Raw genomic sequence first — 15,907 nt, 5'->3', positions numbered from 1 at the left:
TACCCCTCTATCTCGCCTCCCCTTTTGCCTCTCAGGCTTAGATTCCGCAGCCTGTCGCTATCACCCTGACCTCTGCCCCAGAGCCCCAAGCACAGCAGACACACCCCTGGGTCAGTCCAGTGTCTGCCTGCTTTGATGCTGCACTGAGAAGCTGACACAACCCAAGAAAATCCCCCCAAACCTCAGCTCATCTTTCTTAACTGATGAGCCCTGACTTCGGTGGTCCCAGACCACCCACTCTCTACACCCCCAGAGCCTGTTTCACACCCCTTTGCTGACTCCCAGCACCTCCCCTCCATCCTCTCTCTCTTAGGAGGTGAACTTCCTTATTTCACCAAGAAAGTGAATGTTCTAAAAAGACCCCCTGTCTGCTCCCCTCAGCGACTGCCAGCCCCACACAGCTGTTCCCTCCTGCTTTCTCTCCCTCTTGTCTAATGGCCGGGGTGGGGGGCTCCCTGTGCTCTAGGCACTGACCACCCACCTGCTTCCCGCCCCCTCGGAGGAGGACCTTCCTGACCCGGAGTTAAGTAATTCCCAGCTCCTGCATGCAGTTCCCGGTCCTGTACCGTATTCTTCCTAAAACCACGTCTGCACTCGGGCAGGTGTGTGAGATCCGGATGCCGGGTCATGGCACCAGTTGCATCTGGACACGGAAACCTGGACCCTCCCGCCCCTGTCAAAGCTAGTGACGTTCCCACCTGCCTGCTGCATAAGCCCGTGTAAAAACTGACAGTGACTAAAAGCCGCCTCTGACGATGATGTCTGCTTTTCCCGGCTGACTTGAACCGTTCCCCTCTTATGTCTTTGTCAACACGACCGGCCTTGTGTTAAAATATTTTTCCTTTCCCAGGACATGGGTAAATTTTCCCTCACCTACGAGGCCTCCATGACCCGGCTGTTCCGAGAGGGCAGAACGGAGACCGTGCGTTCCTGCACCGCTGAGTCGTGCAGCTTCGTGCTGGCCATGGTAGACCCCACACAGACGGTAGGTTCCGCCCGGCCGGCAGAACAGCCCCCGAGGGGCCGTCTCTGCTGTTCCGAGGACGACACCCGAGGTGGACACGCAGGCTTCCCTGATTAAATCGCAGTCCCACGCGTACTTCTCCAGCGAGTCCGCATCTCCCTCTTTCCCTCCACCCGTCTCGGGAGGACAGAGAGTATTAAAAGGCAGCCATCTAGACAGACACAACGGTTCGTGTGTGCATCCATCCTGTTATTCTGTAACCTCACTTCTACAAGTGAGGTTACACTTCATAGGAGTCTTTTACTATTTATTTATTTATTATTTGGCTGCTCCGGGTCTTAGTTGAGTCACGCGGGATCTTTAGTTGTGGCATGTGGGATCTACTTCCCAGACTGGGGATCAAACCTGGGCTCCCTGCATGGGAAACTCATAGCCACTGGACCCCCAGGGAGGGCCCCCCTCAGAGTCTTTAAATCAGAGCGGTGCACAGCTGGTGAACACAGGAATGGGAGGGCGGTGAGGCAGGACAGTGCTGGCAGTTGGTGTCAGGCTGAGAAAATGGTGACCGTCCATGGGCGCCTTCTTATTTTATTATTATCATTATTATTACTGTTTTTTGTTGGCGCATACGGCACGTGAGATCTTAGTTCTCTGACCAGGGATTGAACCCACAACTCCTGCATTGGGAGCGTGGATTCTCAACCACTAGACCGCCAGGGAAGTCCCACACAGACACCTTCTGCCCGGGGTTCCTGAAGCCCACCGCCCACACTGAAGCCCCCTGAGCAGGCTCGGGGCCCTGGGTTTTCCGTGCACTGCCTTTGACAGTCCTAGTGGTGGCTCGTGAAGCATTATCAGTTCGTTTTTGATAGATAAAGGAACAGAGACTTAGCTGAATCCGGCAAACTGCTGACCACACACCCAGTGAGGGGCTGAGGCCCATCCTGTCCGGGTCTGCTGACTCCCGAGGGGACACAGCCCGGGGTTTTGCTCCGCTCTGGGGAGCTCATTCCTGGAAAGGCTGTCGGTTCCGAGGGGAGACGCTCGGCAGATCTCATCACAGATGGCTCTGATCTGTCACTGCCTTCAGAGCAGCCTGAGGGCCGGGTCTGGAGTGGACCAGCCTCCACGTCCATGGAAGGGCTTGTGTCTCCTCGTACTGAGATTGACCAGCAGGGTCCTAAAGAACCTGGAGCGGCCTTTGTGGGTCGGACTTGTAGGCCCCAGAAGCGCTGTTTAGCCGAGCTGACGGACCACCCGGGAGGGTTACTTAAGGGCCCGCAGGAATGTCGCAGCCCCCTCAGAGGAAGGGGGCGTCATTCCACATGATGAGACGCGGAGGCTGGCGCTTTCCTACCTACTTAGCGGCCTCATTTGTGTGAAAGGTGAAATGACGCCCAGTGGGCAGCACACAGGATCCCCAAACTGTCTCTCCACAACCTGTCCCCTCCACAGCCTCGCAGCAGGAATCTGGGGCAGGGGCAGCCGGCCAGTGGCGTTTCTGGTCAGGTTGCCTTGGTAACCAGCCAAAGACCACCCAGACCCCCTGCCCGCCCCACCAGTGACCTGCTGTCTCAGCGCTCTGTTGGACTGCTGGCGAGAAGCGCCCGTGACCCTCATCTCGGAGCTCAGACGGTGCTGCACGACTTGAAACTGCCTGTCCTTTGTTATTTCAGGTTGAACAGAAGCTCAAGTTGTTCAGGATCGCGTCTGAGAAGCATCAGCTTCTGTACCGCCTGGCGATGACCGGTGCGGGGATCGACCGCCACCTCTTCTGCCTCTACGTGGTGTCCAAGTACCTCGCGGTCGACTCCCCTTTCCTGAAGGAGGTGAGGCCCTTCTGTGCAGCCCACTCGGCTTTCTTGGCTAAACCAAACTTAGTCAATCTGAGGACAAAATTTAGTACAGCTTTGCCAGTCAGAACTGGTCTAACAGATGGGTTCCAGGGCTCAGCCGTCCTCACGCTGGAAAATCTGAGCCACATTTCTTCAACCCCGGGGATGCCATTGTTGTTTAGTCGCCAAGTTATGTCAGACTCCTTGCAACCCCATGGACTGCAGCACACCAGGCTCCTCTGTCCTCCACTGTCTCCTAGAATTTGCTCAAACTCATGTCCATTGAGTCGGTGATGCCGTCCAACCATCTCATCCTCTGTTGACCCCTTCTCCTCCTGCCCTCAATTTTCCCCAGCATCAGGGTTTCCTTCATTGATTGAGTCAGCTTTTCACACTAGGTGGCCAAAGTATTAGAGCTTCAGCATCAGTCCTTTCAATGAATATTCAGGGTTGATTTCCTTTAGGATTGACTGGTTTAATCTCCTTGCAGTCCAGGGGACTCTCAAGAGTCTTCTCCAACACCACAGTTCAAAAGCATCAATTCTTCAGTGCAAAGTCTTATGGTCTAACTCTCACATCCATACATGACTACTGGAAAAACCATGCTTGTACTAAAATAACTATCAAGTGATGTGCTCTGAAAGATTGATGCTAAAGCTGAAACTCCAGTACTTTGGCCGCCTGATGCAAAGAACTGACTCATTTGAAAAGACCCTGATGCTGAGAATGATTGAAGGCAGGAGGAGAAGGGGACAACAGAGGATGAGATGGTTGGATGGCATCACCAATTCAATGGACATGAGTTTGAGTAAGCTCAGGAGCTGGTAGACAGGAAGGTCTGGCATGCTGCTATTCATGGAGTTGCAGAGTCGGACACGACTGATCAACTGAACTGAGGAGCTCTGAGGTGGTTGTGTTTTTTTTTTTTTTGACCACCCTGCAGAGCATGTGGGATCTAGTGCTCTGACCAGGAATTGAAACCTGTGCTTCCTGCAGTGGGAGCCCAGGGACTGCATAGCCAGGGAAGTCTTGAGCTCTTGAGTATTTACTTCTTTCATTTTTAATATAGTTGTTTTACTTTTATGTTTATAAAATGTAACTTTTTAACGGTGGCTGTGTTTAACAGGCACCTTGGAAAATTCCTGGAAGTTTGACCCTCAGCTTAGGAGAGCTGATACCAGTCTGCTCAGCACACAGCTGCTCCCTTCCAAATCTTACTCCGTGTATCCGCCACCTTTTCTGCCCAAGACCCGTCAGCCAGTGTTTGCCTCTCTAGTCTGGGTATCCTCACCTGCTCCATCCCTCTCCGAAGAACCCCTGCCCCCAGAGCCAGCAAGGCCCCCAGGGACATAGCCTTCTGGTGTCTGAAACAGTCCAAACACCAAGCAAGCCTTTCCTCATCTCCTGGGCTCCTTGGGGACAGAAGAGGATGGAGCTGGGAAGTGTCATTAGAACGTCACCTTGTTTAACTCCCCAGGTCTTAGCTGAGCCTTGGAGATTATCCACCAGCCAGACCCCTCCACAGCAGGTGGAACTGTTCAATTTGGATAGGAATCCAGACTACGTGTCGTGCGGAGGGGGCTTCGGGCCGGTAAGTGGCCGGGCGTCTGAGTTCACAGAGCAGCAAGCGCCGGGGCAGGACGGGCCTGTCTCAGCTCTAAGCACCCCGCCCTGAAGGTGCTCCTACTGGCTATTCGTGCCAGTATGAATGGCATTCTCATTAAAGGTTCGAAATCCCCTTTTCCCGTGGCCTCATTTCCACGGTTCTGTTGATTCATTCTCTCACCATGCCACATGGTATGTGGGATCTTAGTTCCCCGACCAGGGATTGAACCCATGTCCCCTGCAGTGGAGGTGCGAAGCCCTAAGCACTGGGCCGCCAAGGAATTCCCCCCAAGTTCAGTTTGAATGTGCTTTTCTATAGGTTGCTGATGACGGCTATGGGGTGTCGTACATTCTCGTCGGTGAGGACCTCATCAATTTCCACATATCCTCCAAGTTCTCCTGTCCTGAGACGGTAAGTACAAAAGTCCCCCCTTCCCAGGATGGAGTATTTGTACTATTTTCTTTCGAAGGGATTTGGGTGGGGGGCACATCCCTGATTTAACAGAAAATTTCAATTCAGTTATGCATTCTTCCTTGGTTGGGATGTTTTCAAAACAAGGATTTTAATAGTTTTAAAGGGATTCATCGTATTTGGTTGAAAGTCTTCATCTTTGCTGGTAGCTGTGGTTTCAAACCTTCCTAAGTTGGAGTGCTGCCACAACTTTTAGACTCTGTAACATTGAATGCTTGGCTTCCTACAGTGGGGCTAGTGGTAAGGAAGCCGCCTGCCAATGCAGGAGACCTAAGAGGCGTTGGTTAGATCTCCGGGTGGGGAAGATCCCCTGGAGAAGGAAATGGCAACCCACTCCAGTGTTCTTGCCTGGAGAATCCCATGGACAGAGGAGCCTGGCGGGCCACAGTCCATGGGGTCGCAGAGTCAGACACGACTGAAGTGACTTAGCAAAGTCACTTCCTTGCACGAAGCGTTGAAGGACAGACTTGAGATCTGTGTGCATGAGCTAAGTAACTCACACACGTCATGCAGCAGCGGTCTGCGGTGATCTCCAAGTGGAACCCGTGACCTCCTTCCTAGCACGGCGCATTTAATCCGTACTTATATTCTCACCTTCCCACGTTGTACGTCGCCTGGCAGTCAGCACCAGGATCACCTTTAACAGAGACATTCGGAATTCACTCGCTTATTGTGTTTTATGTAATGCATTGACATTAGGGAAAAAAGGTACCAGGCATCCCAGTGCTCATAGCAGCACTGTCTATAGTAGCCAAGACATGGAAGCAACCTGAATGTTTATCAACTGATGAATGGATAAAGAGGTGATATACATACACACACACACACACACACACACACACACATACGTACATACACTAGACAATCACTCAACCATAAAAATAATGAGATAATGCCACTTGCAGCGACATGGATGTACCTAGAGATTACCGTCCCGGATGAAGTAAGTCAGAGAAAGGCAAATATCATATGGTTACTGGTTATATGTAGAAATAAAACGATACAAATGGACTTATTTAAAAAACAGAAGTAGACTCACAGACATAGAAAACAAATTTATGGTTACCAAAGGGGGAAGGGAGTGGGGAAGGATAAATTAGGGGTTTGGGATTAACAGATACACACTATTGTATATAAAATAGGTAGTCAAGAAGGACCTACTGTATAGCACAGGGAACTCTACTCAGTACTTTATAATAACCCCTATAGAAAAGAATCTGGAGAAGAATGGATATATATGTATGTATAACTGAATCACTTTGCTGTGCACTTGAAGTTAACACAATATTATAAAACAACTGTACTCCAATATAAAATAAGAATTAAATTTTAAAAATAACTACTAAAGCTGTTTCACTATGAAAGATAAGGTGTTGGAAGCTAATGGAAACTTCAAAAGGTGTGTGACAATTAGCAGAGGCATAGAACTTCCCATCCTGGGAAGGGGGCACTTATATTTGCTCTGTGTGGAAAAGAAAAACAAACACAGCCACACAAACACGTAAGCTGTTATCTTTTTTTTTTTTTTGTAAGCTGTTATCGTTATGAACCCTTAACATCTCATCAGACTCTGTAACTTAATGATTCACTGAGTCAAAGCTTAGAGAACTGGCAAAAAAGAATGTTAGTTCTTTGAGTCAGATTACAAGTGAAAAGGTTTAAAATGTGAAAAATCCCACGTTATAAAGTTTCTTTTTGTTTGTTTGTTTTTAAATGAAAGGATTCGCATCGCTTCGGGAAGAACCTGAGAGAAGCAATGACCGACATCATCAGTTTGTTCGGGTTCAGCCCCAATTCCAAAAAGTAAATCTCTTAGCACTTCTGGGAAGGAAAAGAAGTTCTTCTGATGAAAAACCAAATGAAAAATAGCTCTGTGTCCTGACTGTATTTCAGGATGAAAATTTGTTTCCTTCCAGCGAAGGTTTGGTGTTTTTGCTTTTCTAGGACAGCAGGCTCCACGCCGTGAAGTATAACCCTACTCCTTCTAAGCAGCTCCTAACCTGGGGGACATTGGATGAAGTCCCCCCTAAAGTCTTCCCATCACCTTACATTCCTTAAGGGACAAGCGATTTTTGGAATGAGTGGGGTTGTGGCTTCATACTCGCTGGAACCAGACCGGCACGCTTCCTTGGCTGCCACTGGACACCTGGTACTTACGGGCACTTAATTTTATCAGAGCAGTGTAAACATTTGTTTCCTTCCAAGAGAAAAGCCTCTTTTAAGTTGCAGATATTAGCAGTTAATAGCCGACGCACATGCAGCGCACTAACCGAGACAAGCTTTGTGATTTGGAATCTGTTCTGTCTGTGGTCACTCTCACTGTCTAGTCCGGTCATCTGCTTTTGCCTCTCCGTGTTTGAAGTCTTCAAAACCCGGTGCCTTAAAACAGAAGGCCCTGAGCATAAGGGAGGCCACGCAAGAGATTTATTTTAAGTCTTTGGGTGGAATTGTGGGTGTCTCACTCCCATCTCAATTTCCTGGGTGGATATCCCTGTGTAGGGATTTTCCTGTCATGTCCCCATGTCCCAGAGGGACCAGTCCCCTTACAAGGGCAGCTGTGAGCCGGATTCCCTTCCATCAGACTGCCTTCCTCAAGCTTCATTGTTAAGCTACGAAAAAAGATGTGGGCGCGTGTCAGAAATGGGGAGCAAGGCATGTGATGGTTGAAGATAGCGTGTCTGGATAACACACATGGTAGATGCTTCCGGATTCCTGCTTACCCAGCCTGCCAGCAGGGATAACAGGACAGTGGCCACTGAGAAAGGAACAAACTTGAGAAGAGCGAACCTCAGGTAGTCAGGGCTGGCCGTCCCACCTGCTGAGAGAGGAGACCCACTCCCGTCTCCAGGGAGACAGAGGGAGATGGGTCATCTCGGCGACCTCCTAGAATGTCGCAGGTGACGGGTGCTGAGTTTAACACAGCCTACCCTTCCGATGCGTGTGCCTTGCTCGAAAGAGTGATTGACCAAAAAGTGATGACGCGCTGCATCGTCTTCAGTATTTAATGCAAAAAGAAAGAATCATGGAGTGAAATAGACCCACTGCCTCTGGGCTGTCATGACAGGCTTAGCTGTCCATTTTTAAAATCATGTATTTATTTTTCTGAGCACTCTGTTCTGGTGGGGCTCATATCTCTAAGAGTCCTGTACTCCAGTGATTTGGTGATGAGGCTGAACCGATGGGGCAGGGGCAAGGCACTGGCCACAGGGCACGTGCATATTTTATTCGTGTACATGTTGTGATGTAAACCCCCCCTAAATGGGCCAAAGACTCTTTCTGTTAAAAGCAAGCAGAAATGGGAACAGACAAAAAAGCAAAAAAGGACATCTAACCACCATAGCAACAAAAGATCCTGTTCATCTGTGGTATGTAGTCAGGGGGGCATCGGGGGATACGGGAGCCCCCCGACTCAGCCAGGCGTGGCTTCCAGTTGAAGCCAGGGCCCCCAAATCATGCACTGTTGACCACTGACCAGTCTGTATTATGATTCACGGGTGAATTCGAGAGCAGACATGTTAGCACTCAAACCTATTTGGGCTTGTCTCTCAGGTTTTAAATATTTCAAATGTAATTTTCACTAATCCATGCAGTCATCAATGCAATTTTATATTCCTTAAAAGGAAGAAGACTGGGTTTGTACTGTACATGTTGAAAGCAGGAAGTTAAGAGTATTCATGTATTTAATTTAATTTGGAACAAGCCATAGTCTTAACAGAGCTGTGGTCTGAATTTGTTATGTTGGACTGGCCATTGCATGTAAATATAAGGTGCCCTTTTGGATGTAAATCTTAGATACGCAGTATGAATGTTACCATTAATAAAAACATTAACCACAGGACTGCTTTCTGTCTCTTTTGTTATACTGATAAGGAGGCTAAAGGTCAGGCACTTGGGACAAAGGTGACCGGCCAAGATATGCAGAGAAGGCCTCAGGTTGGGCAGAGTGGACCTCACTAGGTTCACACCTCTGTTGGAGAAGGGCTACTGCTAAGAAGGGCTGTGGGTTTCGCTCTGTGTTCGTTTTCCATCTTCTCCCGTGCCTCGGGGCCTGGAACAGCGCTGACACATAGCGAGTAGGTGCTCAGTCAGTGAATTTCCATTTTCTCCAAGGCTCTTCTTAAGCACCTCCTGTATGCTAAGCTCTGTTCTAGGCACTGGGAATACAGCGGGAACCCCACCAGGTTCTGGCTGTCATGGGAAATGGTACAGACGAACTTGCCTGCAGTGCAGAAATAGACACAGACGCAGAGAAGGGACATGTGGACATGGGGTGGGAGGTAGGATGAATTAGACTGGGATGGGCATGCGCACTGCCACGTGTAAAACCTGCCGGAGAGTGCAGGGAGCTCAGCTGGGTGCTCTGACGACCTAGAGCAGGTGGGGTGGGGGTGGGAGGGAGGTCCAAGAGGAAGGGGATGTGTGTGTGTACAAGCAGCTGACTCACTCGCACTGTACGGCAGAAACTAACACAGCATTGGAAAGCAGATGTACTCCAGTTAAAAAAATATCCCAGTGGGAGGAAGTCAAGAACAAGAGAACCCTAGGGTCTTCAAGGTTCCTAGACGTGTGTGTATGTGTGTGTGTGTGTGTGTGGGTGGGTGGGCGGTGAGAATACCTGGCTTGTGAAGGATGCTGATTTAGAACTGAGGCCTAAAGGACAAGCTTTCACCTTTTTTTATATTATTATTATTTTTAAATTTACTCACTTTTTTTGAAGGTTTCAAGTATATGTTATTTCTTTAAACATGCCATATTTTAATGGATACACAGTACTTTTACTTGGCATCAATTATGAGTTGATTTTGAAACAATTCAGCATTAAACCAGCTAGGGTGATTACTGTTCTCTCCATTCCGTTGGGGTGACTCTGCCAAGAGGTGACGGGTTCCACTCTATTCGGATTTGTGTTGCCATATATACCCATAGAGCAACACAGACAGTGGCCTGTACTAGCTAATACAGCGTATTATCATACTTGTCATGGAAACCAGGTGCCCGCTTCTGGTGGATCTGCCTTGCCACTGCTTGCTGAATGCTTTGAACCCTGAGACGACTTAGTCCGTTTTTGGCCAGGGGAAACATCCTGAGGTTGAACACAAGAGGGAGGCAACCATAGCTGCTGGCCTGTAGCAATTCCTCGTCAGAGGAATTCCCTGGCAGAGTCCTGAAAAACAAATTTATTTTTAATTGAAGGATAATTGCTTCATGGTATTGTATAAAGCGCAATTCTGCCAGACATCAACATGAATCAGCCATCGGTTTGCCCACATCCCCTCCCACTTGGACATCCCTCCCTATCCCACCCCACTAGGTTGTTACCCAGCCCTGGTTTGAGTTCCCTGAGTCCTACAGCAAATTCCCATTGGCTATTTGAAAAGGCAAAATGATAGGACACTGAAAGAGGAACTCCCCAGGTCGGTAGGTGCCCAATATGCTACTGGAGATCAGTGGAGAAATAACTCCAGAAAGAATGAAGGGATGGAGCCAAAGCAAAAACAGTACCCAGTTGTGGATGTGACTGGTGATAGAAGCAAGGTCCGATGTTGTAAAGAGCAATATTGCATAGGAACCTGGAATGTTAGATCCATGCTAAGCTGCTAAATCACTTCAGTCGTGTCCGACTCTGTGTGACCCCATAGACAGCAGCCCACCAGGCTCTCCCGTCCCTGGTTTTCTCCAGGCAAGAACACTGGAGTGGGTTGCCATTTCCTTCTCCAATGCATGAAAGTGAAAAGTGAAAGTGAAGTCACTCAGTCGTGTCCTACCCTCAGCGACCCCATGGACTGCAGCCTTCCAGGCTCCTCCATCCATGGTATTTTCCAGGCAAGAGTACTGGAGTGGGGTGCCATTGCCTTCTCCGTAGGTCCATGAATCAAGGCAAATTGGAAGTGGTCAAACAGGAGATGGCAAGAGTGAATGTCGACATTCTGGGAATCAGTGAACTAAAATGGACTGGAATGGGTGAATTTAACTCAGATGACCATTATATCTACTATTGTGGACAGGAATCCCTTAGAAGAAATGGAGTAGCCATCATGGTCAACAAAAGAGTCCAAAATACAGTACTTGGATGCAATCTCAAAAATGACAGAATGATCTCTGTTCGTTTCCAAGGCAAACCATTCAATATCACAGTAATCCAAGCCTATGCCCCAACCAGTAGTGCTGAAGAAGCTGAATTTGAACGGTTCTATGAAGACCTACAAGACCTTTTAGAACTAACACCCAAAAAAGATGTCCTTTTCATTATAGGGGACTGGAATGTAAAAGTAGGAAGTCAAGAAACACCTGGAGTAACAGGCAAATTTGACCTTGGAGTATGGAATGAAGCAGGGCAAAGGCTAATAGAGTTTTGCCAAGAAAAATGCACTGGTCATAGCAAACGCCCTCTTCCAACAACACAGAAGACTCTACACATGGACATCACCAGATGGTCAACACCGAAATCAGATTGATTATATTCTTTGCAGCCAAAGATGAGAAGCTCTATACAGTCAACAAAAACAAGACCAGGAGCTGACTGTGGCTCAGACCATGAACTCCTTATTGCCAAATTCAGACTTAAATTGAAGAAAGTAGGAAAAACCACTAGACCATTCAGGTATGACCTAAATCAAATCCCTTATGATTATACAGTGGAAGTGAGAAATAGATTTAAGGGACTAGATCTGATAGATAGAGTGCCTGATGAACTATGGAATGAGGTTCTTGACATTGTACAGGAGACAGGGATCAAGACCATCCCCATGGAAAAGAAATGCAAAAAAGCAAAATGGCTGTCTGAGGAGGCCTTACAAATAGCTGTGGAAAGAAGAGAACCGAAAAGCAAAGGAGAAAAGGAAAGATATTTGCATTTGAATGCAGAGTTCCAAAGAATAGCAAGGAAAGATAAGAAAGCCTTCCTCAGCAATCAATGCAAAGAAATAGAGGAAAACAATAGAATGGGAAAGACTAGAGATCTCTTCAAGAAAATTAGAGATACCAGGGAACATTTCATGCAAAGATGGGCTTGATAAAGGATAGAAATGGTATGGACCTAACAGAAGCAGAAGATATTAAGAATAGGTGGCAAGAATACACAGAAGAACTGTACAAAAAAGATCTTCATGACCAAGATAATCATGATGGTGTGATCACTCACCTAGAGCCAGACATCCTGGAATGTGAAGTCAAATGGGCCTTAGAAAGCATCACTACAAACAAAGCTAGTGGAGGTGATGGAATTCCAGTGGAGCTATTTCAAATCCTGAAAGATGATGCTGTGAAAGTGCTGCACTCAATATGCCAGCAAATTTGGAAAACTCAGCAGTAGCCACAGGACTGGAAAAGGTCAGTTTTCATTCCAGTCCCAAAGAAAGGCAATGCCAAAGAATGCTCAAATTACCGCACAACTGCACTCATCTCACACACTAGTAAAGTAATGCTGAAAATTCTCCAAGCCAGGCTTCAGCAATACGTGAACCGTGAACTTCCAGATGTTCAAGCTGGTTTTAGAAAAGGCAGAGGAACCAGAGATCAAATTGCCAACATCCGCTGGATCATGGAAAAAGCAAGAGAGTTCCAGAAAAACATCAATTTCTGCTTTATTGACTATGCCAAAGCCTTTGACTGTGTGGATCACAATAAACTGTGGAAAATTCTGAAAGAGATGGGAATACCAGACCACCTGACCTGCCTCTTGAGAAACCTATATGCAGGTCAAGAAGCAGCAGTTAGAACTGGACATGCAACAACAGACTGGTTCCAAGTAGGAAAAGGAGTATGTCAAGGCTGTATATTGTCACCCTGCTTATTTAACTTATTTGCTGATTACATCATGAGAAACGCTGGGCTGGAGGAAGCACAAGCTATAATTAAGATTGCCAGGAGAAATATCAATAACCTCAGATATGCACATGACACCACCCTTTTGGCAGAAAATGAAGAGGAACTAAAAAGCTTGTTGATGAAAGTGAAAGAGGAGAGTGAAAAAGTTGGCTTAAAGCTCAACATTCAGAAAACAAAGATCATGGCATCCGGTCCCATCACTTCCTGGGAAATAGATGGGGAAACAGTGGAAACAGTGTTAGACTTTATTTTGGGGGGCTCCAAAATCACTGCAGATGGTGACTGCAGCCATGAAATTAAAAGATGCTTACTCCTTGGAAGGAAAGTTATGACCAACCTAGATAGCATATTCAAAAGCAGAGACATTACTTTGCCAACAAAGGTCCGTCTTGTCAAGGCTATGGTTTTTCCTGTGGTCATGTATGGATGTGAGAGTTGGACTGTGAAGAAAGCTGAGTGCCGAAGAATTTGATGCTTTTGAACTGTGGTGCTGGAGAAGACTCTTGAGAGTCCCTTGGACTGCAAGGAGATCCAACCAGTCCATCCTAAAGGAGATCAGTCCTGGCTGTTCTTTGGAAGGAATGATGCTAAAGCTGAAACTCCAATACTTTGGCCACCTTATGTGAAGAGTTGACTCATTGGAAAAGACTCTGATGCTGGGAGGGACTGGGGGCAGGAGGAGAAGGGGGCAGGAGGAGAAGGGGATGACAGAGGATGAGATGGCTGGATGGCATTACCGACTCTTTGGACACGAGTTTGAGCGAACTCTGGGAGTTGGTGATGGACAGGGAGGCCTGGCGTGCCACGATTCATGGGGTCGCAAAGAGTCGGACATGACTGAGCCACTGAACTGAGCTGATTTTACATATGGTCGTGTATGTTTCCATGTTACTCTCTGCATATATCCCCCCCTCTCCTTTCTCCTCATCTCCCACCCCTCCCCACCTCCTTTCTTGATGAAGAAGGTGTGTTTAGCTCACCACCCACCCTAAGTTTGCGTTGTGTTAATGTGGTTGTGTGTGTTAGTTCTAGGTCTTGACCACCTCCCTCTTCCCCAGAACATCATCAGCGTTGGGTCGCTTATGTCGACAAGGAACGCCTAGTCTTCATCTGGAGCTCCAGCACCACGGACCTCAAGTGCACGCTGGGCTGGGAACCTACCTGCCTGTGCGGACCCCTGGCCTTCCACCCACTTGCGGTGTTCTGTGGCCGGGCGGAAACGTATGTGGTGAAGTCTAGGGGTCTGAAGTCACTGCCTCGGACTGGCCTCAGTTTCCCCACCTGAGCCAAGAGCTGCTGGTCCCGGTAGTGTCCCGCCCTGTCTACCTCAACTGGCGGGTCCCGGGCCCCAGCCCAACACCACCCTCCAGCCCTCCACGTGCCCTTCCACAGTTCTGGCTTATTCCCTCCCACTGATCGGCCCCGCCCCACTCACTTCCGCTCCCGGCCTTCACACCTCACCCCCAACGCGTCCCACCCTCTCACCACCTAGGCCACGTGTTCCGCCCCTGCCACGCCCATCGCCGCGAGCCCCGCCCTGCCCCTGGCCACGCCTCCTCCCAACGGCCAACCCAACGGCTGGCCCCGCCTCGCCCCCACATTTGCGCTAGGTGGTCTGACAGCTCCCGCGGGCCCAGGTACGTCGTCTGAGGAGACCTGACGGGGAACCCCTCCAGCGCCTGACACGCCGGCTTTCCCCGCGGTCCCGGGCCCGGCCTCGGGCTTGCAGACGGGAGGGGGACCGTGGGCCCCGAGTCAGCCTCGAGGGGGCGGAGGGACCCCCCCTCTCCTTTCGTCCCTGTCGGGGACGGCGGGACCTCCAAGTCAGCCCCTTGGGGAACGGCGGGACCCTGCCTCCGTCATTCCTCTGAGAGCGACGGGACACCGCTCCTGTCAGCCCGTCGGGCCAGCAGGGAGCCCTTCTCCGGTCGTCCTCGCCTGGGACGGTGGCACCCCCCAGGCCAGTCCCTGGGAGCGGCGGGCCGCGACCCCGTCGGTCCCTCCGGAACGGCGGGACCCTTCCCCGTGTCATCCCGCAAGACCCTTTCCTTGTCAGCCCCTGGGAGCGGCGGGCCCTCCGAATCAGATCTTGGGGGCGTCGGGGCCCCCGGTCAGATTCCGGGGGCGGCGGTACCCCCAAACCAGACCCTGGGAGTGGCGGGCGATCGCATCAGATCCTAGGAGCCGCGGGCCCCCCGGAATGGCTGCAGGGCCCTCTGGGGGCCGCCGCTGACCGGGCCGCGTCGTTGCAGGTGCGGGGCGATGCCCGGGCCTCGACGCCCCCAGTGGCCATGGAAGACGCCCCTCTGCTGGGCAGCATGTCCAGCCCCGAAGACGAGATGGTGACAGACCTCTTCAGTGCCGAGAGTCAGTTTGTTCCTGAAAACCTTCCCCTGAAAACTCCGGTGGCGATAAAGCACGAGGAAGACGATTTTCACGTCTTCAAGGATGCGTACCTGGGCCCAGCGGATCCCAAAGAGCCCCTGCTGCACGCGTTCAACCCCGCGCTCGGCGGGGACTGCCAGAGCAAGGTCAAAGTGGAGCTGCTGGTGGATGAGAACGAAGACGAGGGACTCCTGGGGGAGTACCCGAACCTCCCAGAGCTCAACCCCCTGGAAGACACCGTTCTCTCTGCCCCGCAGCCGCAGGCCTACAACGTCCACTTCCTGTCCTCCCTGCTCACCCCGCACAGGAGCTCTGCCGTCGTGCCCCTGGGCGCCTGGGCCAGGGACGGAGCCACCCACCCCGGTGTCCGTGTGATTCCAGTAAGATCCGCATCGCACAGCTCCCCCTGCTCCTCTTCCCCAATAGAGAGGGAGGACTTTTACCTCGATTTTTCCTGTGTCAGTAGCATCACTGTTGGACTCACCATTCCCAAAAAGGCGCATCCCTTGCTGAAGCGAGATGCATCAGCCAGCCAAGCATCCTCGCTGATGGTGAATTAGGTCCTTCATCCCTAGGTAAGATCTGGCCTGACTCAGGGACTTCCCTGGCGGTCCAGTGGCTAAGACTTCACACTCTCAATCCAGGGGACCTTGGTTCAATCGTTGGCCAGGGAACTAGATCCCACATGCCACAACTAAAGATTCCAAGATCCCACATTCTGCAAGGAAGATTGAAGATACCATGTGCATCGACTAAGAACTCGTGCAGCCAAATAAATATTTAAAAAACAAAAAATACATGGCCTGACCCAGCAGGGAT

At 49.9% G+C, this 15,907-nt stretch overlaps 2 protein-coding genes and 1 pseudogene across 12 annotated transcripts in view; 2 read left to right on the top strand and 1 right to left on the bottom strand.

The window, feature by feature from the left end:
• The window catches only part of CPT1A (carnitine palmitoyltransferase 1A), a 60,572-nt gene extending 51,861 nt beyond the window's left edge, over window positions 1-8,711 (top strand). For 4 of the 6 annotated variants that reach the window (NM_001304989.2, XM_005227376.5, XM_059882804.1 and 1 more), the window contains 5 exons: window positions 851-985; window positions 2,641-2,793; window positions 4,277-4,390; window positions 4,724-4,816; window positions 6,597-8,711. In NM_001304989.2, the coding sequence (NP_001291918.1) occupies window positions 851-985; window positions 2,641-2,793; window positions 4,277-4,390; window positions 4,724-4,816; window positions 6,597-6,683 (582 nt within the window). In that variant the 3' untranslated portion in view covers window positions 6,684-8,711. The other 2 variants (XM_059882802.1, XM_024987034.2) reach the window with 2 other exon arrangements.
• Window positions 9,589-10,052, bottom strand: LOC100297506 (cytochrome c oxidase subunit VIIb pseudogene; annotated as a pseudogene).
• The window catches only part of TESMIN (testis expressed metallothionein like protein), a 41,612-nt gene continuing 39,117 nt past the window's right edge, over window positions 13,413-15,907 (top strand). For 2 of the 6 annotated variants that reach the window (XM_024987163.2, XM_059882940.1), the window contains exons 1-2: window positions 13,415-14,340; window positions 14,956-15,468. In XM_024987163.2, coding sequence (XP_024842931.1) covers window positions 14,995-15,468 — 474 coding nt within the window. In that variant the 5' untranslated portion in view covers window positions 13,415-14,340; window positions 14,956-14,994. Of the gene's footprint in view, window positions 14,341-14,955; window positions 15,469-15,907 lie in introns of all 6 variants that reach the window. The other 4 variants (XM_059882939.1, XM_024987164.2, XM_059882938.1 and 1 more) reach the window with 3 other exon arrangements.

The sequence above is a fragment of the Bos taurus genome, chromosome 29 (genome assembly GCF_002263795.3).
Source record: "Bos taurus isolate L1 Dominette 01449 registration number 42190680 breed Hereford chromosome 29, ARS-UCD2.0, whole genome shotgun sequence".
NCBI classification, from domain to species: domain Eukaryota; kingdom Metazoa; phylum Chordata; class Mammalia; order Artiodactyla; family Bovidae; genus Bos; species Bos taurus.
This window is presented reverse-complemented; position numbering and strand designations above follow the sequence as displayed.